The sequence below is a fragment of the Puma concolor genome, chromosome E1, assembly GCF_028749965.1.
Source record: "Puma concolor isolate L17-30 chromosome E1, mPumCon1.1.hap2, whole genome shotgun sequence".
NCBI classification, from domain to species: Eukaryota; Metazoa; Chordata; class Mammalia; order Carnivora; family Felidae; genus Puma; species Puma concolor.
In genome coordinates, this window is record NC_141680.1 from 42,748,770 (window position 1) to 42,774,130 (window position 25,361).

The 25,361-nt window shown below is 45.6% G+C and overlaps 1 protein-coding gene across 6 annotated transcripts in view; it reads left to right on the plus strand.

Moving 5' to 3' along the window:
* ATP6V0A1 (ATPase H+ transporting V0 subunit a1) overlaps nt 1–25,361 on the plus strand; it is a 58,834-nt gene that overhangs the window by 31,484 nt on the left and 1,989 nt on the right. For 3 of the 6 annotated variants that reach the window (XM_086687354.1, XM_025917598.2, XM_086687355.1), the window contains exons 10-21: nt 1,142–1,354; nt 2,025–2,175; nt 3,059–3,198; nt 3,533–3,690; nt 4,146–4,236; nt 8,277–8,395; nt 9,103–9,319; nt 9,863–9,970; nt 15,005–15,112; nt 16,099–16,116; nt 21,053–21,170; nt 21,484–21,655. In XM_086687354.1, coding sequence (XP_086543480.1) covers nt 1,142–1,354; nt 2,025–2,175; nt 3,059–3,198; nt 3,533–3,690; nt 4,146–4,236; nt 8,277–8,395; nt 9,103–9,319; nt 9,863–9,970; nt 15,005–15,112; nt 16,099–16,116; nt 21,053–21,170; nt 21,484–21,655 — 1,613 coding nt within the window. Of the gene's footprint in view, nt 1–1,141; nt 1,355–2,024; nt 2,176–3,058; nt 3,199–3,532; nt 3,691–4,145; nt 4,237–8,276; nt 8,396–9,102; nt 9,320–9,862; nt 9,971–10,794; nt 10,870–15,004; nt 15,113–16,098; nt 16,117–21,052; nt 21,171–21,483; nt 21,656–25,361 lie in introns of all 6 variants that reach the window. The other 3 variants (XM_086687356.1, XM_086687357.1, XM_086687358.1) reach the window with 2 other exon arrangements.

Consider the following 25,361-nt stretch of genomic DNA (forward strand, 5'->3'; position numbering starts at 1 on the left):
TGATGGAGCCTTGTGCTAACATGGCTAGTGCATAACTTTTTCCTCTGTAAAGAAATGTGGAGATTTAAGGTCAGTTTCCATACAGAAGTGTGAGTGATGGGTTACTCGCCCTTTGGCTTAGCCCCTCTTCTGCTATTGAAATCTTAAATGGTGATTACCAAGGCAGTGGAATGTAAAGTGTCCCTTCCCTTTCTTCTACCGTGGTTTCGGTTTCGGCAGCGTGATCACTCTGAGGAAAACCTGTACTGATTTCCAAAGGATCAGCATTGAAAATGTTTCCCTCCCCTTCCCCCAAGAAGCCTGACAGAAAGGCAAAGCCTCATCTGCCCCATGATAACAGTGGTATGTGGTTGTCTAAATCCCCTCTAAGGCCATGAGTCCTCCTGACCCCACAGTGTCTCCTGTCTCTTGTTCCCTGGCATGGAGTCTCTTCTGGCATAGGTAGACAACGGTGCTCAGCCCTGCCTCTTTCCCATCATTCCCTGATGCTGGCTTATGTTCAGGGGATTCTGCAGCTTACTGTTCTTAAGTATGGATTTTATCAACTCCCAGGCCTATGATGATGCTGACTTCTTTGAGTTTGAGACTCCATATGGAAAGCCATTGCTCTTTAATGATCCAGGTAAAAGCCAATGACCTATATTGTGCTGTGGACTTGGTGGGAAGATAAAATATAGAAGAGCTAAAAACAATTTCCTCAGGTTTCTCTTCAGATTGAAGCTAACAGAAAATGAATATTAGTAACTAAAACTGTAATTTCTTATAATTTACCCCCCAAAAAAGCCATTCTATTTTTTTTAACGTTTCTTTATTTTTTGAGAGCGAGAGAGACAGAGCACAAGCAGGGAGGAGCAGAGAGAGAGGGAGACAGAATCTGAAGCGCTCTAGGCTCTGAGCTGTGAGCACAGAGCCTGACGTGGGGCTCGAACCCACAAACCGCAAGATCATGACCTGAGCTGAAGTCTGACGCTCAACTGACTGAGTCACTCAGGTGCCCAAAAAAAGCCATTCTAGTCTGAAGAAGAATAGATCCCTAGCAACCCTTCTCAGAAAGCTGTGCCTCTTTCCCATTTATATGCTGAGATCTAAGACTGGTTCTGTATGTAGAAGGATCTCTCCTTGTTCCCTTGTCTCCCAAAAGGTTCTGAATCAAACAGAGGACCACCGCCAGAGGGTTCTGCAGGCGGCTGCTAAGAACATCCGTGTCTGGTTCATCAAGGTGCGGAAGATGAAGGCCATCTACCACACCCTGAATCTGTGCAACATAGACGTGACCCAGAAGTGCCTGATCGCCGAGGTCTGGTGCCCTGTCACCGACCTCGACTCCATCCAGTTTGCACTCAGAAGGGGCACGGTGAGTCCCGCACCACTAACCATGCAGCCAGGAAAAGAGGTTCCCGTCAACAATAACATGAATTAATTACATTTTTGTGACATTTTTACTTTCAGAGTTCTTGACTATACTCACCTTGTACTCCTCTTATATCCTAACCATACATTTTGTACATCTTGGTTTTCCGAATGTGGAAACTACAGTTCAAAAAAGATGAAATGACTTGGTCGTATACCCGTGATTCTTCAGGGTAGCTCATGACCACAATGTCTGTTTCCTGATCCATTCTTTCTGTCCAGCAGACCACTTCTGAGGGATACCTCTGGCAGTCCCGCTTAGTAGTTAGAGTTTGAAAAGATTGGCTGCTTTCTCCATAAAAGGAGGAGAGAACAGCGATAATCTCAGAAAGGCAGATGATTGTCTTCAGACAAGGAAGTGCCATATTTTCTTTGGTTACACATTTTAGAACTGAATTTTTTTCACAGTAAGGATATTCTTCCCAAGACTTAATGTAAATTTTTCATCGTAAATTTTATACCTAGTTCCAGTTTCTCCCAAAGATGGGAAGATTGAGAAACAACTCACATAGAATAAAATGCACGTATTTTATATGTACAGCTTGAGGAGTTTTGATGAATATGTTCATGGTCAGGATGATCTAATTTTGCTATGTGTGCTCAATGTTTCCCAGGAACACAGTGGCTCCACTGTGCCCTCTATCTTGAACAGGATGCAAACAAATCAGACTCCCCCAACCTATAACAAAACGAACAAGTTCACATACGGCTTTCAGAACATAGTAGATGCTTACGGAATCGGGACTTACAGAGAGATAAACCCAGGTAAAAAGAGCTTGAATCTTCTGGAGGTTTGATTTTTTGTTTGTTATTTCTTCTAATGCTTCCCTTCAAATGTTCTTGAATAACTGGCTTAAAACTAACAGTGTTGTCAAGATCTCAGCTCTAGTGTCATTCCTGTAAAGACGTGCCCACTTTGACACAGAGAGGGAGGTTTGTTGCTGGGTGGCACTCTTCTAAGAGGTGGTTTTATAGGAATGAGCTCAGCGGATTGGATTCTTTTGTGTGCCCTCACAACTATGAAACACCTGACTTTCTCTAGCACACCATTTGCAGGAAGTACTTTAAGTTTTTTCTAAGATATCTGATATTTTTAAAAGGCTTCCCTATACCAGGTTAGACAGAGAAAATATAGCAATTACTGACCATTTTAGACACAAAGCAGATTTCACAAAGCAAAGCCAGGAGAGTTAATTATTAAATCAAGAGTCTGGGAATTCGTTTTTAGCTGGAGTCTTCTACAGGACTGACTTTGCTCTGGGTTCCAGGCTTTCTCCCACGTACCTGAGAGCTTTATTCAGCTGGGAAATGGTTGCTGCACAAGAGAAGAAAGCTGGCCTGTCAAAGGAGCAGTGTCCCAGGAGTTAGAGAAAAGGAATCAAAGAACAAATTACACTGTTGCCAGGGCTAGGGACAAAACTTGCATTTCCTGTGTACTTTGTTTAAAATGCTAGCAGTAGGCCTAGATGCCATCAGAGCTGCTTTTTGAGGTCCTGTCATGGAAGGTTTTCCCTGAGAGTCCATCTGACCAACAGCTCGGGAGTAAGTCCCCTTGTACAGATCTTAGAGTACGGTGAGGAATGTGATCTTTTGGTGGTGGGCACAGTTGTCTGTACTTTGTCTTTTTCCTCCTTTGGTTTCTTTATAGCTCCATATACCATCATCACTTTCCCTTTCCTGTTTGCTGTGATGTTTGGGGACTTTGGCCATGGCATTTTGATGACCCTCTTTGCTGTATGGATGGTGTTAAGGGAGAGCCGGCTTCTCTCCCAGAAGAACGAGAATGAGGTAATGTTTGTCACATCTGCGTCGGACTGACACTTTGTAATTCCTCAAGCAGTCACTATAAAATTAAGATCTGGAAGTCTTTTATTCGTGAAGTTATAGAGAAGTTACAGAGGCCATGTCAAGAATAGAGAAGTTATATTCATTTTAACACTGAAGCGGCCATGTGCTGTGAAAGTAATTTCTTGTTAGCATTGTATTTTGACCTTTACGTTAAGCTCTCTGACCCAGGGTGGGGTAAAGTAGTGTGAGAAGAAGGGTCTAGTATATTCTCAATATTGTCACGTCATGAGCCACCGAGAGTACATTTCATTGACTTCTTTCTTCTGCTTTCCAGATGTTTAGCACTGTGTTCAGTGGCCGGTACATTATTCTACTGATGGGTGTGTTTTCCATCTACACTGGCCTCATCTACAATGATTGCTTTTCCAAGTCTCTTAATATCTTCGGGTCATCCTGGAGCGTACGGCCAATGTTCTCTTTGTATAATTGGACGTAAGTTGCAAAGAAGACGAAAGTCAAAGCTTTTTCCTTTCCTGTTCAGCTCTGATCTTCCAGACAAGTGGTAAACTTCTACTTCTTTCAGAAGTGGCTGACAGTGTCTCTGTTTCAGAAGAATGCAGTGTCCCCTCTTATTTATGCCCCAGCCTGGGAAGTGTTTTGCGATTCTTTCAGTACTCTCAAGAAACTGAGACTATAAATGTAGGCACATTGATTCTTTTTGTAAATTAAAAGCAGATTCCCCACATTCCCTGCTTGGTTATGTAGGTGTATTTGTTTGTTGTGTTCTTTTGTTATTGCTGATCCCTTCTCATTCTTAGATGCTAGTCCCTCCTCTTTTATTGAAGAGACAAGACAGTTGTAGTAGTTTCTTTTAGGACCAGTTTTTGGACCCTAGCAGTTTCCCACTCTTGATAAAAACAAATGGAACTTTTCTTCTAACATGGTAGGGATGAGACACTTCGGGGGAACCCTGTTCTACAGTTGAATCCAGCTGTCCCTGGAGTTTTTGGTGGACCATACCCTTTTGGCATTGATCCAGTAAGAGCACTTCTTTCCTATATGTCTAACACCAGAGTTTGAAACTGTAACCTTGAAGTGAGAGAATTAAGTTGAAGATAAATGGTTATTTGGTTTTCAGCTGAAGGTTGTTTTTTTTTTTTTTTTAAGTGTATTTGTTTATTTTGAGAGAGACAGAGCACACACATGCAAGCAGGAGAGGGACAGAAACAGAAGGAGAGAGAGAATCCCAAGCAGGCTCTTCATTGTCAGCGCAGGGGCTCAATCCCACGAATGGTGAGATCATTGCCTGAGCCGAAATCGAGAGTCGGACACGTAACCTACTGAGCCCCCCAGGCGCCCCTTCAGTTGACATGTTTTTGGAAAGTCTTTTGTGTATTTGTCCAGAGTACTTCCAAACCATAAGAGACCCAAGTGCCTTGGGGACCCAAATAATTTTTCCTGCACTACTTATTTCAGAGATGGCTAATAATTTTGACCCTGGGAAGATTGATTTTCAAGACTCCTTCCCAATTTATTTCTGTTTAACTTAGTTTAGCAGGTATTTTAACAAAGCAGAAATAGTCTTTTCCTATGGGTTTTAGATTTCCATTCTTATCTTTATATACTTAAAAAACTTATCCCAGAATTAAAAAAAAAAAAATACTTAGGCAAATAAAGTGTGATCAGACCTTTTGTATTGTGTGCTTAAAAGGGGGGTGGGGGGAGATTTAAGAATGATTTACGGAGTACAGCATTCCAGAGGAAAAACACATCATTATGGGTCAGAAAGATCAAGGTTTCTTATAAAAAATGGGTATTAACTTGGCCTTTAAAAAATGTTTCAGATTGGTATAGGTGAGAAGTGTGTACAAAAGCATATAGGTGGGGAAATACAAAGTTATTTATTTTTATTATTATAAGAGCAGATGTTACAGAAATGCTTACTGTGGGCCAAGCACTGAGCTCTGCCCTTAGCATATCTGATTTCCCCTCCAACGGTTCTTTTTTTTTTTCCCTTCCAAATTTTTATTAAATTCTAGTTAGTTAACATGTAGTGTGATATTAGTTTAGGAGTAGAATTTAAGGATTCATCGCTTACCTACAACACCCAGTGCTCACCCCAATAAGTGCCCTCTTTAATACGCATCACAGTCTAGCCCATCCCCCACCCACCTCCCTCCATCAACCTTCAGTTTATTCTGTCTTTAAGAGGCTCTTACAGTTTGCTTCCCTCTTTCTTTTTTTCTTCCCTTCCCATATGTTCATCAGTTTTGTTTCCTAAATTCCACATACAAGTGAAATCATCTAATATTTGTCTTTCTGACTTACTTCACTTAGCATAATACTCTCTGGCTCCAGCCATGTCATGGCAGATGGCAAGCTTCCATTCTTTTTGATGGCTCAGTAATACTCCATTTTATATACGGGGCGCCTGGGTGGCGTAGTCGGTTAAGCGTCCGACTTCAGCCAGGTCACGATCTCGCGGTCCTTGAGTTCGAGCCCCGCGTTGGGCTCTGGGCTGATGGCTCAGAGCCTGGAGCCTGTTTCCGATTCTGTGTCTCCCTCTCTCTCTGCCCCTCCCCCGTTCATGCTCTGTCTCTCTCTGTCCCCAAAAAAATAAATAAACGTTGAAAAAAAAATTTATATATACCACATCTTCTTTACCCATTCATCAGTTTACAGACACTAGGGCTCTCCCCTCAAACAATTCTATCAGGGAAATACTGCTATCCCTATCATGCAGATAAGAAAACCAAGGCTTGGAAAGGTTGGATAACATTTCACACATGCATTTAACAAATGTTTATTGAATCCTTGTCTGCAGGCATAGTGCTTGCTGGGGGAAACACAGAATTGAAAGATGTAGCTCCTGGCCTCAAGTAGCTTAGAGTCTAATAAAAATATTAGGTAACATTTATATAGGGTTCTGTAGTTAACAGAGTGTTTCGTTGTTGTTGATGTTGTTTTACGTACATCTCATTTGACACTTAAGGGTAGGTGTTGAGTTTGATGTGCCTGTGGGATGCACAGGTGAAATGTCCATCAGGCAATTGGAGCCGTAGAACTGAATTTCAGGGAAAATGGGCTGGAGAGAGAACCAGCCACATGTTTTGAGATTAGAAGTCACCGAGGATAAGCTCCTTGCAAGGAGGCCAGTTCAGAAAAAACGCCAGGCTCACTGGTGGAAGGTCTGGCTTATCAGGTTACTGAGTTCACACTTTATCGTAGAGAAGACACTGGGGGTGTGAGGTAGGTTTGGGCACAGGGAAGTGACTGCATCAGAGTCAGTGATTTAGGAAATGTGATTTGATGGCCAAGTAGAAGCAGAGAACTGCGGGAAAATATTACAGATGTCCAGGCCCTTAGGTGACAAAGCTTAAGGCAACTAATATTTAAAAATAGATGGAATGACAGCATTAAGGGTACGTGATCAGTAAAACACAGACCGGGGAAACATCTACAAAATAAATGTTCCAACTTTTTAAAATATTTTGTAAGGAATTAAAAAGGAGAGCTGAAAGGAGAATTTATAGATTAGAGATTTAAGAGCTGTGTCAGTAATCAATGTAGAGACCTGATCTGTACCCTACTTTTGAATAAATGAATTATTTTTAAAAATTGGGGCACAATCAGGGAAATTTAAATACTGAGTGTGTGTTTCATGGTATTAAAGAATCATTGTTAATGTTTTTGGGGGTGATAACAGCATTGTGGTTATGTTTTGATAATGAGTGCTTACCGGGGCACCTGGGTGGCTCAGTTGGTTAAGCATCCGACTTTGCTCAGGTCGTGATCTCGTGGTTTGTGAGTTCAAGCCCCACGTTGGGCTCTGTGCTGACAGCTTGGAGCCTGGAGCCTGCTTCAGATTCTGTGTCTCTGTCCCTCTCTCTCTCTCTGTACCTCACCCTCTCACGCTCTGTCTCTCAAAAATAAACATTAAAAAAAATTTTTTAAGTAAAATAAAAACGAGTGCTTACCTTTTAGAGATATGTACTGAAGTATTTACAGTTAAAATTGTATGATATCTGAACTTGGCTTCCAAATAATAGGGAAGTGGGGAGTAGGTTGTGTGATGAAATAAGATTGACCTTGAGCCAGTAGTAATTTTTCAGGGGGGCACCTGGGTGGCTCAGTCTGTTGAGCATCTGACTCTTGATTTCAGCTTGGGTCCCATGATCCCAGGATCATGAGATTAAGCCCTAGGTTGGGCTCTGCATTGAGTGTGGAGCCTACTTGAGATTATGTTTCTCTCCCTCTGCCCCTCTTCCCCACTAGCGTGTGCTCTCACTCTCAAAAAAAAAAAAAAAAAATATGCAAGCTGGATCATAGGTAAATGGGAATTTGTTATACTCTCTACTTAAGTCTATGCTTAGAATTTTCATAATTAAAAAAAGCTTTCAAATAGGTAAATAAGGGCTCCTGGCTGGCTCAGGTGTTAGAGCACATGACTCTTTCTTGATCATGATTTCAAGTCCCACTTTGGGCATAAAGCTTACTTTAAAAAAAAAAAATTGGGTGGCTCCTGGGTGGCTCAGTTGGTTAAGCAACCGACTTCAGCTCAGTTCATGATCTCTCCCTCTGTGAGTTCAAGCCTCGTGTCGGGCTCTGTGCTGACAGCTCAGAGCCTGGTGCCTGCTTCAGATTCTGTCTCCCTCTCTGTCTGCCCCTCCCCCACTCATGCGCACGCACGTGCGGTCTCTCTCTCTCTCTGTCTCTCAAAAATGAATAAATGTTAAAAAAATTTTAATTAAAAAACTAAAAAAATAAAAAATTGGTGAGGGGCACCTGGGTGGTGCAGTTGGTTAAGCGTCCGACTCTTGATCTTGGCTCAGGTCATGATCTCAGGGTTTGTAAGTTTGAGCCCCACATTGGGCTCTGAGCTGATGGTGTGGAGGCTGCTTGGGATTCTGCCACTCCTTCTCTCTGCCCCTCCCCTGCTTGTATGCACATGTGTGCACACACTCACTCTCTCTGTCTCCAAGTAAGTAAATACGAAAAATTTTTTTAATATTGGTGCATAATAATGTCCCATTCATGAACTCTTTATAATGCTTTTTTGTTTCCTTGGATTGTGATAGATCTGGAACATTGCTACCAATAAACTGACCTTTCTCAACTCCTTTAAAATGAAGATGTCTGTTATCCTTGGCATCATTCACATGATGTTTGGAGTCAGCCTGAGCCTCTTCAACCATACGTGAGTTGCTGTATTTCTGTCTCAGGAACACGCATAATTTAAATAATGCTTTTGCCTAAAGAAATCATGACATCTTTGGAGAGGGATTAATAACTCAGAACCCTATTCTACATTAAAGAGGTGCTTTTTATAAAAATCTCATATTCTTTAATGAGGCTTAATTAGCATTAGTCCCTTAACAATTTACAATTGTAGTAAAGCTCTTTGAAAAACTTTATGTCATTTTCATCAAAATGAGTGAGGTATTTTTTTTTTTCTCTTGATGTGTAACTCACATAAAATTATAAACTATGGTCCCAGAAGGTACTATATTTTCCAGTCTCTTTCTGATGGGAAAAGTTTGGTGGTGGGGGGTGGGGGTGGGGGTGGTACTGGAACTGTCCAAGGTCCAAAAATTTAGAAGTCACAATTGATGCTGCTTCTCTCCGTTGCCTTCAGTGCATCTGGCTGTTGCTTCTTAAAGTGATAAAGACAGAATTGAGGGAAGTGTAGGTAGGAGATCTAGTGAGTACTCCATTTGGTCTGGGGGTGACCCTGGGTCTGTTCACTGTTTTGTTTTTAATTTTAATTTTTTTAAAAGTAAGCTCTATATCCAATGTGAAACTTGAACGGACGACCTTGAGATCAAGAGCCGCATGATCCACGGACTGAGCCACCAGGCGTCCCTGGGTCTGTTTGCCTTTAACATTTTTTTTCTCTCTTTTTAGCTATTTCAAGAAACCCCTGAATATCTACTTTGGATTTATTCCTGAAATAATCTTCATGACCTCTTTGTTTGGCTACTTGGTTATCCTCATATTTTACAAGTGGACAGCCTATGATGCTCATACATCTGAGAAGGCGCCAAGCCTTCTGATTCATTTCATAAACATGTTTCTCTTTTCCTACGGTGACTCTAGTAATGCGATGCTTTATTCTGGACAGGTGAGTCAACCCAGAGGTAGACTGGCTTAGGTGGTTCCCTCAATCAGGAAGCCAGATATTTCTCTTCTTTTCTTTTTTAATGTTTGTTTAGTTTTGAGAGAGAGAGAGCACGTGCATGCACAAGTGGGGGAGGCTCAGAGAGAGGAGGACAGAGGATCAAAGCGGGCTCTGTGCTGACATCAGAGAGCCCGATGCGGGGCTTGAACTCATGAACTGTGAGATCATGATCTGAGCCAAAGTCAGATACTCAACTGACTGAGCCACCCAGGTGCCCCAGGAAGCCAGATATCTGCAAAAGCCTTTAAAAAATCTCTTTCTGTGGTGTTGGTGTTCAGCCCATACCTTCAGACCTAAATTCAGCCCATCCTCCTTAGCATCCTATCAGATAATTCTTGGGCTTTGCCACAATATCTGCTAATTAGTTTGAGAAACTGGATGGTGTCATTCATAGATCAGTAAGAAAATACTGTTTGGGGGAAATTTGTGCTAGAGTTGGAAACTGCGTGTTTGATTAATGTGATGTGCCTTGTCCTTACTTTGTAGAAAGGAATTCAGTGTTTCCTGGTAGTGGTCGCGCTACTGTGTGTACCTTGGATGCTACTATTTAAACCACTGGTCCTTCGCCATCAATATTTGAGGAGGAAGCATTTGGTGGGTGTATTTTTGTTGCTGAAAGATACTAGATTTTTTTTCCCCTTGAGAGCAAGGCAGTTCCTCATCAGATATAATGAATTGTGCATAAGACTACATCCTCTTAAAACGCACTTGTGTCATATCCCAGCATGTGCATTGGACCTGATGAAAAAAAAAATTTTTTTTAAACCCATGTATTTGCTGCTCGAACATCTGGATTCAGCTTTGAGTAGCTTAGGTACAGGAAACAAGTCATAAGTTTCTGCCTTTCTTGGTCATGCTTTGCTCATGCTGTGCTCAGCAAAATCCAGGTCTGGGCCTGCTTAGATGCAACCTCAGCCAAATCAGGGCTGCAGGAGCTACAGGTGGGTGAACCCACTCATGTGGTTTGCCTGGGCAACCACAGGGCTGACGCTGAGACATTTTCGTTTAAAATGAGACCATGATACTTTCACCAATTGAGACATCTGGGAAAAAGATTTTTTTTTTTTAAATGCCACACACAAACTTGTGTTTACTCAATGTATGTGTGCTTATGAATTCTATACACACACACACACACACACACACACACACACACACACACCCCAAATTTTCATTTCTGGCTATGCAATAATGATTACTTATTACACTGCCTAATAAAACCCAAAAGATCTTATTGCATGACTCTCATACGGCTGTTAGATTATTATTCCTGTTGGAGAGCAGCTGAGTTACAAGACCCTCCTTCTCCCTTTTCTGACCATCTTCATCCTTCCATGTACCCTCCATTCGTCTCCCCGCCTCACTCCCGCCCTCTTTTGTTTCTTTCTCCCTTCCTCTTCTCTTCCATTCACTATCAGGAAGGGCAGCCTGTGGAGGCCCCAGTCAGCCCAACCCCGAGCCAGCAGGGACTAGAGGCAGCAGCGGCTGCAACAGTGAGTGAATTAAAACTGACAAACCATCACATTTTGTGTAAAGAGGTGGCAAACAGTGCAGCAGAATTCTTTTCAGTTATATGGAGAGCATGGGACATGTGTGCTCTTGGGAAGTCCATCCTTTTATCTCATTGGGACAATGATAGAAAAGACTTCCACCTCTTACGAGTAGATTCTAATATCATCTTTATCACTGGTCTACTAAGTTTCTATTCAAATTTGTAAGTACAGTCATGTCTATGGGAGGAAAGTGGCGGTTGTACCCTCTCAGAATCCCATCATCTTAATGGGATGTATTTTGTGACCACGTATTAGATGCTTTTTCTGCATGGAGCAAGAACATTTCTGTGATTCTTGAATAAATCTCCCTGCTCTTTAAACTTCTGCTTCGGAGTGATGCTTGGACATTTGGTCCATTTTAGCTACGACTTACTCTCCTGCCAGTCAGAGCTTATACATGTCTACTTTTTTGCGAGAGACTCAGAAGCCCTCATGTCCTCAGCTGTTCCACTGAGACCTCCACTCCGCCATGTGTCTCGTGTGTCTTCTGCATCTGGTACAATAACCAAAGTCATCTGTTTCGACTTTCCTTCTTCAAATACTAACTCATGATTCAGCAACAGCACTTTGAATGTTAAGTATTTCAATATTTTTCCTGAAAAACATCTCTTAACCAAACTGTTTTAATGTGCTAATATCAACTTAGCTCGGTGTATTCTAGGTAATCAGTAAGATTTTAAAAAATCTCACCAGCAGTAATCACACATGTACTCTTATGATCTAGTGGCATCATACTCCTTTATAAGAAAATGAAATATTTAGATGGATAGCTCTTTCCTTCATTAGGTGTTTCTGATCATTTTAAACCTAGAAAACTGCTGTAACCCTTCTAGAACTAATCTAAAAAGGGCTGATATTTTGGATCAGAAGATAGTTTAATGTTACTGTTTAAAATTATTTTCAAACAGGGATTTACTCTCTCCTTTGAGAAATGTTTTAAGTTCACAAACCACATACTATCCATTTATTGACATTCTTTCCACGTGCCCTTCTTTCTGTTAGTCTTAGCATATTTAGGATGTGCTTCTGATGCATCCGTTTTGGTGCTTTTAACTCTGTTACCCTCTTCTACGATATTGTCCAAGTGAAACGTCCCCCATCTGGAAACCTGCACCTTCATAGAGTCTTCTTAGCCCACTGGTTATTCCGTGAAACGTCTGGTTCTATTGAGCCTCATGAAAGCTTCAAGATGATCGTTTCACAAAGGACTCTGGATTCTTGACCCTAAGGGCTGAGGAGACAATCACTGATCTGTGTTTGTTCTGTTCTTTGTCCTTTGGGTTGTCTGTAAGCAGTGTATCATGGTTTAATGTTTTCTTTTTTCTGCTGATGTGTATGTCTCATCCCCTCTTCCTGTAATTTTCATGTCCTGTGTCCTGAAGGGACACTTGCTAGTGTCTGGCTGAGAGGTTTACCCTGTCTGCCCCTCACTCTGTCTGCTGGTTGGGAAAAGCTTCAGAAATGACCTTCTGCTTTAGGATCCTTAAAGCCTGAAGCCTGCCTCAACCCTGTAACCCGTGCCAGGATATGCTGGGGTCCTCTCCTGTCACCAGTGCCCTTTTTGTACTTCCAGTCCACTTGCTGAGGTCTGTCAGGTGTAATGTTCGCATGACCTGGAGGTGCCCAGGGTCTCGGTGCTTCCCGAATCTGAGTACACATCAGAATCACCTGGTGACCTTTACGTTTGTTTCTTAGAGTATTAAAACAGAAGAAGTAATAAAGATAGTCCGCAGTTCCATGACCCAGACAATCCTCCACTGACATTAAAAAGTAAAATTAAAGCAATAGGTTGGAAAATGCAAATAGTACTGAAAGTGAAAGTGCTCCTGTCCCTGGACTCCTTCTCCTACTCAAAGGCAGGGGAATTTTGCCTCCAATATTTTTCTGCATATGTCAGCATATTGCTATCATCTATTGATATAAATATGTATATGTATTTGTACATGTGTATGTATACACGTTTAAAACATACTAGGAATTGTGTTTTAAACTGTAGCACTCTTTTGCCCCTTGATTTATTAAGTTTAAAAATTTTTAGTGTATCCTGGGAGATTGTTTCACTCTTTTTTTTTTAATTTTTTTGTTTTTAATGTTTATTCATTTTTGAGAGACAGAGAGAGACAGCATGAATGGGGAAGGGGCAGAGAGAGAGGGAGACACAGAATCTGAAGCAGGCTCCAGGCTCTGAGCTGTCGGCACAGTGTTTCACTCTTTTTTATAGTTGTCTAGTATTCCATAGAACATTCTGTTGGATATGCTAAAATTGTGTAATCACTGTCATTGATGGATGTGTTGGTTGTTCCCAATTCTCTGCTATTATAAATACAAATGCAGGGAACATCCTTGTCCACATATCTTGATAAAATTTCATAAACATAGATGTTCCCAGTGGTGGGGGTCTCAAAGGGTATGTGCATTTTTTTGTGCTTGAATTTTCAAGGTAGACAATAAAAAATGCTTATACAGTTTGTACGTGGGGAAATATTTTTTTAAATATAAATTTTCTGGGCCCCACCCCAGATCTACTAAGTATACAATTTCTGGGGGTAGTATTTGAGAATCTCTATTTAATTTCAAGGTGATTCTGATGCAGCTGGCTCCCTGACCAGCACGGAAGAAGCCCTGCTTCAAGGAGAAGGAGAATTTGCCCAAGCACTGAGTTCTGGTGGTCAGTCAGCTGTAGTAAAAGCTGCACACCAAAAGGTGAAGGTGCGAGTAGGGACCTCCGGGCAGTGGAGCAAACCTGTTGGCACATTGTGCTGCTGCCCAGAAGGCTGATTTGCAGGAGAAAAGTTTTTGAACTCTTGCCTCATTTGGGGTCCCTGATCAGAAACCATAAGAAGTGAGCCCAGGACCTGTTTCTTTAGCTCGTGTTCATTCTGGTGGGTTAGCACTCATTGGTATTTGTCTGACTTAACCCCAGTTCTGCCTGGTTTTGTTTTTTGTTTTTTTTTTTTAATTTATTTTTGAGACAGAGACAGAGCATGAACGGGGGAGGGGCAGAGAGAGAGGGAGACACAGAATCAGAAACAGGCTCCAGGCTCTGAGCCATCAGCCCAGAGCCTGACGCGGGGCTCGAACTCCCGGACCGCGAGATCGTGACCTGGCTGAAGTCGGACGCTTAACCGACTGCGCCACCCAGGCGCCCCTTCTTTTTTTTTTTTTTTTTAATTTATTTTTGAGACAGAGAGAGACAGAGCATGAACGGGGGAGGGGCAGAGAGAGAGGGAGACACAGAATCGGAATCTGCCTGGTTTTGTACTCAAAAAGTCCTTTTGTCTCAGTAAGCCCAAGCTTTTCCAAGTCAGGTTGACTTAGAAATTCTGGTTCTGGAGAGCCCGCTGAACACTATGCCTGGGAAACTGGAAGCAAACACCCATTTGGCATTTGCCCACATGCCTGGAAGAGAGTTGTTGTAACACTCCAGAATCCTCCATTGAAGGAAAGGGGACTTTTTCATTCCTTTTTTTTTTTTTTTTTTTTGACCTCAGTATTCTCTGGCCGCAAGCTGATGTCCATATAGATTTCTCCCTTCCCTGATCTAGGAAGTCCTTTGTTTCTGGGCAGAAACCCAGTATGCTTCTGGGAGAAGTTGCTGGAACTCTTGGGTTCCAGTTGAAAGTTTGTCAGACCAGGTTATGGTCACCATGTCATTTGGCTCCACTCCCTCTTAGAAAGTCTGATCTTTAGTTCTAGAAAAACTTAGACCACTGACAACTTCACAGATAGAGCTACACTCATTGTAAGAGTCCGTTCAGGTTAAGCTTTTCATTCAAGCAGTCATCTCAGTTAGTGTTGACCAAGGCCAGGTTGGTGAGTCTTGGTGCAGCAGGCTGCATGTTTCCTCTGATCAGAATGAGGTGGTAAATGTAGTTGGGGCTGGGGCTGGGGCGGTGCTGGTTGGGGTGGGAACAGTGGTTTGTTTTTACTTGGCTGTTGGATCAGCGGGTTTTGATTTTGTTGTTAGAATATATGCTTTTCTGAGGTTTGTATGTACTAACCATCACCCTTCCCCACTCACAGAATGTCACATTAAAGCCCAGGCAAATTCTACTCTTTCTGTTCATCTGTGTAGGGAACTCTCAACTTTGGTGGGATCAGGGTGGGCAACGGACCGACAGAGGAGGATGCTGAGATTATTCAGCATGACCAGCTCTCCACCCATTCAGAGGACGCAGAAGAGGTAAGATCCAGTGGCGTGGGCTTCCTCTCCTTCTACCGTGGGTCAGCCCTAGGCTTATGTGCATAGGAGGCCTCCCTACAGTCTTCTTAGAAAATGAAAATACTAATACTAATGATCAGCCTGCCTTCTGGGCCTCTTAGGGCACAACAGCTTTTTCCAGTGGGCCTGCTCTGAACTCTAGGTGTCACCGGCAGCACCCATAGCAGTTTTGCTTCATGGTCCGAACTTGAATTCCGAGTTGCCTGCAGTATTCTGCACGCAAATCTCAATTACTAACTGTGCTCCTGGGGACCGAGGGCAGCGGAGGCCCCGGCTTCCCAGGTCTTATTACCAGAAACACAGGCCCTTTAGGGCAGCCTCTTCATCCCTTGCCCCTTCCAGGAATGGTTCCAGTTGGAACTGTAATCGCTGGTCCTTTTAAAGTCTTGTCCCACGAATCTGCTCTCTGTGGCAGATACATTATTTGAGCTTTTGAAAAATGTTATTTGCCTACTTTTTACAGGGAGGGTGAAAAGCAGTAAGGTCAAATTAGACTTTTCCTTAAACCACCACCTCCAAGCTGCTTTTTAAAAATCCGGTCTGCTTGCCTTGACCCCTCATGCCACAGAACCTGTGAACTGAACTTGTGAATGTCATCTATTTGTTATATTCTTTTTTCCCCCTTGTTATGTTCTTTTTCAAGCAAATAGAATAGGAATTGAGGACCCAGGTGACTGAACTTTTCAGTCTAACTGACCACTTCCACTGTGTGTATGACATTTGTAAAAAGGAATTGCAAGGGTTGGGGTGCCTTTAAAAAAATATGTATCTTCATGCTCTAAATCCTGCTGGTTTTGCTCTCTGTATGCTGAGCATGTCTGCCTCCAGCACGTTAGACCCATTTAACATTAACGGTCTTCCCCGAGAAACAGTCAGTAACCTTGTGCTTATGACTCGTGACCTTGTGTGGCATGGCTTCCCACTAAGTGTAAATTTGTGTTTTCAAGCCTACCGAGGACGAAGTGGTAAGAAACAAGCTGGCTTTGCCTTCATGTTTATCTGGGGCTTCTCTTCCCATCCTTGTGATCACTCTGCTGACCCTGCCGCAACCCTGGGGCCACACGTGACACCTGTGTGTCCTGCATCTCACTGGCCATTTCTAACCAGTCCGTGAACCTGTGTTCTGAGAACATCCGTCTCCATTAACTGCATCTCATGTCGGTCACCTCTGTCTTTGTTTCGTTGACTTTGCTGATCTAATACCTCTGAGAATGGCTTTGAAAGGAGCTACAAGTAATGTCTGCATTGGCATTCTTGAAGTGACCCCCTTGGGGGTCAAATCCCATTGGTCTTTGCCTTCCTGTCCTGTGATGTTATGTATGGTATGGTCGCTCTGCTGCTGGGAGTAGCTGTTTCCTCCTTGCTCCTCTGAGAGCTTGTGAGTAAAGCTCACCCTTCCTCCCTGTCTGAGATGCAGCCACCCTCTTCCTACTGTCCTCATCAGCTTGATGATGCTTGAAGTGAGAATTGCTGGACCCTCACTTGGGGTCAGTTGTACCTCCACTATGACCCAGGTGGGAGGGAGACAGCTTTCAAGAGGAGGCTTTGCCTCTCCGATACATCCCAGAAAAAACAATCCCAACTGATTGAAAGGAGTTCATATTAATACCAGGTAATAGAATCAAAGTTGGCTATTCGGGCCACATTTGGAGTAGAAGGCCTTTCAGCTCGGCAGTAATTCATTTAGCAATACACACATTTTGAATTGGGTGTTTTAAAGGCCTTGCTGCACTGTTTGCATCTTCCCCCAAAACTTTTCTCTAAAATATCTAGACCCATGAGCCCTTCCCTTTCCTGGCTCTCCTGGTCCTCTCTAAAGGGGCAGTGGGATGGGAATGGGAAAACCTTTGCTGATTCTGTGAAAAAAAAAAAAACAAAAACAAAAACAAAAATAAAACAAAACAAAAAAAAACCAGGCAGTGCTCGATCTTCCTGAAGGCTGGAGAGCCTCTTTTGCTGGCCTCCAGGAGCCTCTGGTTCCTTTGGACTGCTCATCTGTTCACAGTCAATGGTGGAGCTGCCTGGAAGGGCTGGCTGGGAGTGTGTTCCATGATAGTGAGGAGCCCAGCCCTCTCCCAGTAACACAACCTCCAGCAATACTGCTCTTCTAAGTGCCTTCCTAGTTGAGCGCCCAATGCCATGGTCATTGTCAGAACGGTCCTCATTTGTAGCCATTCCCCAGGGGTGTTGGACATCTACACCAGATGGACTGTGATTCGGCCTCCTGAGTCTCTGGCCCCTCAGCTCCCTCAGGGCTTCAGCGTCCCATGGCTTCCTAAATAATGATGACATTTTATCAGGCACATGGGCAGTCTAGTTCTCCACAGCCAGATTTAGATCGGGTTAGAATTATCTAACCTAAAGATTTCAAGCCTTTTTTTTTTTTTTTTTTTTTCTTAATCCAGCCTGGAAGTTCTTCTAGAACTTCCCCTTTTTGCTTGGCTGTGAAAACCCATTTGCCCCATGGAGGCCATTATTCCAGCCTGCTAAAAGCAGCAACCCCTCTCCCTGGGGAGCACTCAGTCCAGTTGCAAAGCAGGGCCAGGCTAGTTGATTGTCTGGGAAATCTTTAAAGGCTGTAACCATTCAGCAGGGGTCAGTCGCCCCTCTCCATATTGTGTCATCTCACCAGGTGTATTCATCCCACCCATCCATCCCCACACCCACGCACCCGCCCATCCATCTGTTCATTCATCCTGCCCATCCATCCATCTGTTCATTCTTTTATCCCACCCATTCATTCATTCACCCTCTATGTGTCAAGCACTCTGTTTGGTGTACAGAAACTGCGAGAAGAAAAACATAGTCCTTGCCCTCGAGGAACTCCCAGACAAATTGAGGAAACAGTCTGGGTGACAGGTGGTGTGACTGAGGTGTGCCCAGGATGCTGTGGGAACACAGAAAGAGGGCACCTGACGGGTGCTGGGGTGGGAGTGGAGAAGAAGAGACCAGGAAATGATTCCCTAAGGAAATTGTTGCTAAGCTTAGTCTGGTCAAGCAGGAGTCTCTTTGCGAGGATGATGGGAATGCAGACCCATCGGTGTGTATAGTTATCTTAAAGACACGGGCCTGCAGACCCATCACATTTGGGGGATAAGCAAGTTCATAGCTTGGCTGGAGCTTAGGGCCAGGAGTTGGAGACCAGTGAGAGGTGAGCCTGGAGGTTGCAGAAACAAGCCGCAGTAAAGTGTTTGGATAACCAGGAGCCGTCAGGGGACCGTGAAGCCGGAAGTGTCACAACACATGTGCGTGGCTCTAATGGGGGTGTTATGGGAGGTAGTGGATTGGGGAGGGGTCACAGTCTGGAGGCATGGAGACCAGCTAGTCTGATAGGAGTCGTGAAACAATTGGGAAGCCTCCAGTGAAGTGAGGCGTTTGCAGGGAGTTGGAAAGGGAGGGACCAATAATGAGATTAAGGAAGAAAGAGCTACAGGTCCCAGGGCCTTAGTGAGTGTAGGCAGTGAGAGTGAGGTTCAAGATGGACTTCCAGGCTTGGGTGCCTGGGGCCCTGGTGGTGACACTCCATCAAACGTGGGACATGGAGTAGAAGTCGTGGTGGGGTCAGAGGAGAGCAGTTAATCAATCTGGGTGGCACTAGGAAGAGATGTGGCACGGCCAGTTGGAAATGGGCAACACGGAGATGAAGGCGTCCATTTGGGAGTCCTAGGGGTGGCTGTCAAAGCCCTGAGTGGCAGCGCTGCAGGAAAGGTGTAAGAGCTGAGGCTGACCCTCCAGCATTTAGGGAAGAACCAAGGAACACCCAGGGGGTAGGAGGAAAACTGAGGGGAGGCGAGTGTCTTGAGAGGGAGGCGGAAAAGGCGACAGTGGCAGAGACTGCAGAGGTTCAGTCAGGACACAGAAGGTCTGTTAGACCTCACGACTGGGAGGCAAGGGAGGGGGTGCCAGGAAGGTCAGGTGTGCGGGGCAGAGAGGGTGGAGGGCAGGGCGCAGGAGAGGAGGAGTGGATGGACCCTGCAGGTGGAGTGGAGTGTAGACAGGGAGTCCACAGCGATTGCTCCTCAGTCACCGCTGACTCATGAGGCAGTGATAGGCTCCTAAGTGCCTGGCTGATGTCTCACTAAATCCTCACCTCAGCATCATTGTCCCTCATTGTATAGAAATGAAAACTTGCCCACGGTCTAGAAGAGAGGCTTTCTCCACGTTCTCCATTCTTGTGGGAAGAACTCCAGGTAGAGTAAAACTGCTGACAAGGGGCTGGCTCTGAGGAAGCCCGGCAGTCCCTACTTTCGTAGAGCTCTTAGGAGCAGACACCAGTGCCCCTCGGAGCCAGGACCCTTCCTTCCTCTGAGCATGGGTTCTGGGTGATGGCCAACAGTGGTGGGAGAGCTCTTAGCGACGCTGTTGGGATTGAGGTAACTAGGATTATCTTAGTTTTCAGAGTAACTAGGAGGCTTGAAGAACCTACTGCAGAAGAAAAGCCCAGAAATACTCAGAGTGTAGATGGTCAGAGGTGAGGGAAACTGAGGTAGTCGCCCAAAGGTGGTGTGTTGGAGCTGGCCTCTCTCCCCACTGACCACCCCCCTGAGGGCCTGGGCTGTTAGCACTTTACCAGCCAGCTCCTCCTCTCGTCCTGCAATTTCCCAAGACGTTTCTGGTGTCCTTTGGGAGTGGAGTCATGTGAGTCTTGAAAGAAACTGGTAAAAAATAGACTCTGACCTGAAGGCAAGGGGAGGCCCTGTGCTTCTGGGGTTCTAGGCTGGGCTGTGTGGGAGGAGCATGGGAAGAGCCCGCCTCCTGCTCTCTGGTGGCTGCTGATGGCTCCACCTGGCCACAGGAGAGGCCTGAAGTATGCCTGATGCTTCTAGAGCATACCAGTAATTCTTCCCTGGCTGTGCTTGGAGCGGACCTACAAATGAACTCCTGAAAACTTGTTCTACCCCTACCCCTTTACTCTGGAAACAGTTTTTATTTATTTATTTATTTATTTATTTATTTATTTATTTATAACATTTATTTATTTTTGAGAGAGAGAGAGCGTGAGTGGGGTCAGGGCAGAGAGAGACACACACACACACACACAGAATCCGAAGCAGGCTCCAGGCTCTGAGCTGCCAGCACAGAGCCCGACTCAGGGCTCAAACTCAAGAAACGTGAGATCATGACCTGAGCTGAAGTCGGACGCTCAATCGACTGAGCCACCCAGGTGCCCCACTCTGGAAACAATTTTTGATGTTGAAAGGAAAGCTGGGAGAAAGGGAGCGTGAGAAAAACAAATACGAAAAAACAATAGATGTTATGTTTGGTCTCAGTCAACTGTAGGATTTTGTGAAACTTTTGCCAGAATTTCCCTGTGTAATCTTTTCAGAAGTGACAAAAGAAAAAGGAGGTTATCTTGTTCCCAACAGGTTATCGGAATAATGAGTGAAGTGGCTGTGGAGGCTTAGTCTTGCCTCAGCAGCTCCTGGCCTGTTGGCCGGTGGCTGAAGTGTAGCCTGGGAAGAGGCCGTTCTGCTCTCATGGCTCAGTTAGAGTAAAGCACTTCACTCGGGCGCCATAAAGAGGAAGTTGGCTGGAGCAGGCCCAGCAGCAGGGCCCTAAGAGTCCTGGGTCCAGACAGTCCATTTCTCTGAGTGCTCTTAACTCGGCATACATTCCACCCTTGGGCTTATAGCCTAGCGAGGTAAAGAGAAGAATCTCATTAAGATGTAGGTCATTAAAATGTAGCGTATTAAGGGAAATGGGGTATCCCGTTGGGGAGCTAAGCCAGGCAGGATTTCTGGGGACGGCTGAAGACACCACCTGAATTCAACGCTGGGATTCCTGTTCCGTGTAACTGTTAGTGCTCGGGCCCAGGCCCAAAGTGCCAGGTGACCATCACGTCCTTTCTGCACATCCCCTCCCAGCCTTATATCTTCTCTCTGGTTTTTCTCCCACGAACAGTTTGACTTTGGGGACACCATGGTCCACCAGGCCATCCACACCATCGAGTACTGCCTGGGCTGCATCTCCAACACCGCCTCTTACCTGCGGCTCTGGGCCCTCAGCCTCGCTCATGCACGTGAGTGTGTTTCTCCCAGATTGAAAATTAGGTTTTCCCCTTCTCTGGGCACTCTCTCGGATGCGGAGCTTAAATAGAGTGGAAATAACATAAAGGCGCTGGAATTATTCAGACTCCTGAGTCCCAGGAGAAAGATGTCCAGATGGGAGGACCAGCACTTTTGCCAGACTTAGCTATGCACGGTGGTCCTGCCCAGATTGCAGTGCCCACGATGCCGCAGACACTTCAGGAGAGGGATGACGGAGCAGAATGCAAGGCCCGCAGCACCTCTTGCCAAACTGAACCGGATGTCCTGTCTCTCCCCATTCCCCAGAGCTGTCTGAGGTGCTTTGGACCATGGTGATCCACATCGGCCTCAGCGTGAAGAGCTTGGCAGGAGGTTTGGCGCTGTTCTTCATTTTCGCCGCCTTTGCCACCCTGACCGTGGCCATCCTCCTGATCATGGAGGGCCTCTCGGCCTTCCTCCACGCGCTGCGGTTACACTGGTGAGGAACAGCGAGTTCGGGGGCTGCGGACGTGTCCTTGGCTGCACTGAGGGTGGCTTTACTCTTGTACAGAATCCAGAGACGCTAGGAAGTGTCTGCTTTCATTCACATCATTCTGCCCGATGACCTATGTCAGGAGTGAGCATCAGGAAGTGTCCCCACAAAAGCACAGCTCACCTTTCAGAGCCCCCCAAGGGACAATTCTCTGGTAGATGTTGTCAGATTCCTTCTCCCTTTAGCATTCTTCACTGCTCTTGAGTATGGCCTAAAAGACTGAGGTTGTTGGTTGGTTTGGTTGTGTGTTGTTTTTTTTTTCCCCTTTGGCATAAACTTTCTCCTGTCTTCAGAGCGATGCAAGCAACTCTGGAGTAGATTCGCAGTCCAGGAAAGTGCTAGAGCACACTGTACCCCAGTTTTGTCCCCCTCGTTCTGTCATTGTGCCAGTGTCTTTGGGGCAGACCCCTAGCAGTTGACATAGGTAGGGGGATTCCTGGTTCCATAATGTGGAGCTCAGTTCACTGAAACAGCACCTTCACAAGGGCAGGTTTGGGATTTGTTTGTTTTCTTTAATGTAGTTTGTGGCTCTTAATGGCTCTGCACAGAGAGAGCCAGCTCAGCCCCAGGGAGTAGGAGAGCTGGCGTCTGGTCCAGGCAGTGACCCTGTGACCTCAAGTTAGCGTTGCCAGATTTAGTGAATAAAATTCCGGGACACCCAGTTAAATTTGAATTTCAGATACACAATGAATTTGCATTGGGACATGGATATGGGACATATTCGTGCTAAAAACTAGGCATCCGGTACTTTATCTGGCTTCCCTACCTTAAGCTCTGGAAGCTCTGGACCCTCTCCCTAGAAAAACATCCCCCACAGCAGTTTTACCCATTTAGGGGGTCACAAACTCACTGGCCCTACGTTAGGACCCATAGACAAGACGATCTGTGTGGTGCTAGTGATCTCAAGCTCAGACAGGGCGTGGAAGTTTTCGTGACATCAGTTTTCTAAACCTGAACCCAAGGATCGTCTTCCCCAACCCCCTTTTCTTTGACTTTTCTCCTGACTTGGTTATGCTGAGCCCCCTAAAAAATTCCTGTTTGCTGTTGTAAATGACAGAGGGTACTGGGAGGCATGTAAGGACAGGCCGTAGCTGGGACTTACCCTTCCCTCAAAAGCTCCTTTTAAAGAACCCGTCCTGCTACGTCGGTCAATATTCTTTCTCTGTCTGGCTTTCCTCCTCCTTGCCGCCCTCCTCCCCACCCAGCTGTTGTTTATTTACTGTCCAACCAGGAGGTTAGGAGCGCTGTGTGGCTCAGGCTGCTGGCACGCTACCCTGTTCTCAGCTTATCAGCGTTCTCTCCCCAGCACACTTCCTCAGCTGCTCGGTATGAGGGAATGTCTGTGTAACCAGCCTGTGGTGACTCACTGTTTCTTCCTTCCTTTCCCGGTCACTTCTCTGTCTCCTGAGCCCTGGGCTTGAGGGGCCAGTCACTACCCCACCTGAATTCCAGCCCAAGTGGGGAGCCTGTTGCCTCCCCCCTGGGCGGGCTGGGGAGCAGTCAAGGTGCTGGGTCAGAACCGTCTAAGCAGCGAGCTGAGCATACCCCAGGGTGAGGAAGGTCACCTGGGCTTGGGGCTACTTTCCAGAGTGAGCTGAGGCAGCTTGGGAGGTCGTGTTTTGTTGCCAGAAGGATTATTTCTTCCTCGGGCTCACCTGTGGCCTTCAGGTGAAGGTGTCTTCTCATGTCCTCACCAGTGAGCCCAAAGACCTGATGAGTGACAAGAGAGCAGACTTCATTCAGAATTAGGCGCCACTGGGTTTGAATTCCAGCTCTGCTGGATCTTGCTGGGTGACCCTGAGGAGAGCACTTACCTCCCTGAACCTCAGTTTCTCTCATATGCAGAGAGGGGGGTATCCATGTAACATGGTTGCCATGATAATTATGAAATCAATGCATATACCAAGCGACTGTCACCGTGCCCAGACACATCGTAAACTGGTGTTCAAGTGCGGGTCACAGCCACCCTGCTTAAAAGTGGGGTGCCCTGTGGGGAGGGCATCTTGGCTGTGGTCCCTTCTAAAGAAACTGCATTAAGTCTGTTGAGAGGGAGGGGACACCCCAGGGGGAGGCACATCTGAATGCCTGTAGTTTTCAAGAACAGGCTCATCAACAAACTTGTAGGTTTGTTGTTTGGGTAGTGGAAGGATCGCATAGAGGAGGAAAAAAACCAAACAGCAAAACTCCTTTATAGAGCTTTCAGAATCCCATCGTTGGAGGCTTGTTTGGAGAATCGCCCTTAGTGAAAGGAGGTGAGTGACCCGGGTGCTCATGCTCCCCCTTCTGGCCGAATGAGGATGTGCTGCAAGGATTCCCAGGTCTTCTAGTCCACCAGGACTGCAGGAATTCTGAGTTGTGGCCATCTTGTGAGAGGGGACAGCTGGTCCTGCTGCAAGTGGCTGCAGGGACATTGCTGCTCTTTTTCCTGGTGTCTGGCCTGGGCATCTTCCAGCCTGTCACTTTACTCCTGGTTGTCAGCTGGGGTTTCCTGATTCTGATGTAAGGGCTACCCATTTTACAGGTTTGGATGTCTTCAGTGAGGACAAGAAAAACAACATCTGCTTTGGTAACAAACAGAATCTCACTAGTGAGATTCATGTAGGGTCCTTAGGTGGTGGGTGATATATTTGAAAACATTAGTGAACAGGTTACTTTACCAACCGAATTCTGTTGCCTTCTGTGTTACACGTCTATTTTTGCCTACTATAATTAGCTGTCTTTTCTTTCTCAGAAAAGGCAAAGGTAGGGAATATGATTTGTAGTTGCAACTGTGGACACCAAACTGACTTTAGTAGAAAGACTGTTGCTCCGTGGCCTACCTTCAGGAACCTAATCCCTTCTTATCTAGCAAACTCCACATATGTATAGATGTGCACACTTGCACACTCACAGATTGGTTGAAGGCCAAAGGAAAATGGGGACCAAATTGCTGTAAGGAATGTAGTGGGGCCACAGCAGGACACCATGGGATGGTTGCAGGAATGGCTGGCCCAGGAGAAGTAGGAACGCCTGAAGTAGAGTTCCTGGCTGCCATTATTGCCTTGACATTTGGGCCATCAGATAGATATGTGTGCCAGGCCCCGGACTACTCACAGAGTGGCAGAAAGGGCCAGTGAAGCGGCTCAGCCCAGAATCCTCATTCTAAAACTGCTTCCTTTCAGCCACAACCCTGCCAGGAAAGGGAGGAGGCCCAGGACTCCTTTCTCCTTCCCTCACTCAAGGAAACAAGGTTTCCTGTTACATAGCAGGAATGAATGCTCTGTGGACTCCCACTTACCCTTCTGGGTCACTGGGTGGCCTTTGCCAGGTCCTGGAGCTGGAAGGGGTGACACAGAAACCCTTCCGACTTCCTGAGGCCCTCCTCCCAACTGTGGAATTCTAGAGGTACGTTTCAGTGACTTGGGGCCCTGGAGGCTCCCTGAGTAGTATAACAGGCCCTTAAAATAGGAGGGACCTGCAGGACAGCCAGCAGGGCCCTGTGGGCCCCAGCGCAAAGAACTTTGTGTTTGTACTTTCTCAGGAAGCACACATTTCCCTGGTTGGGAGGGAGAAGAGGGCGGGGAGCCCGACAGGGAGATTGCTTTCCAACTTTGTTCTGGGAGGATGGGGTGAGCGAGGCTGAGCAGGGAGGTGACGTCAAGCTGACCCCGAG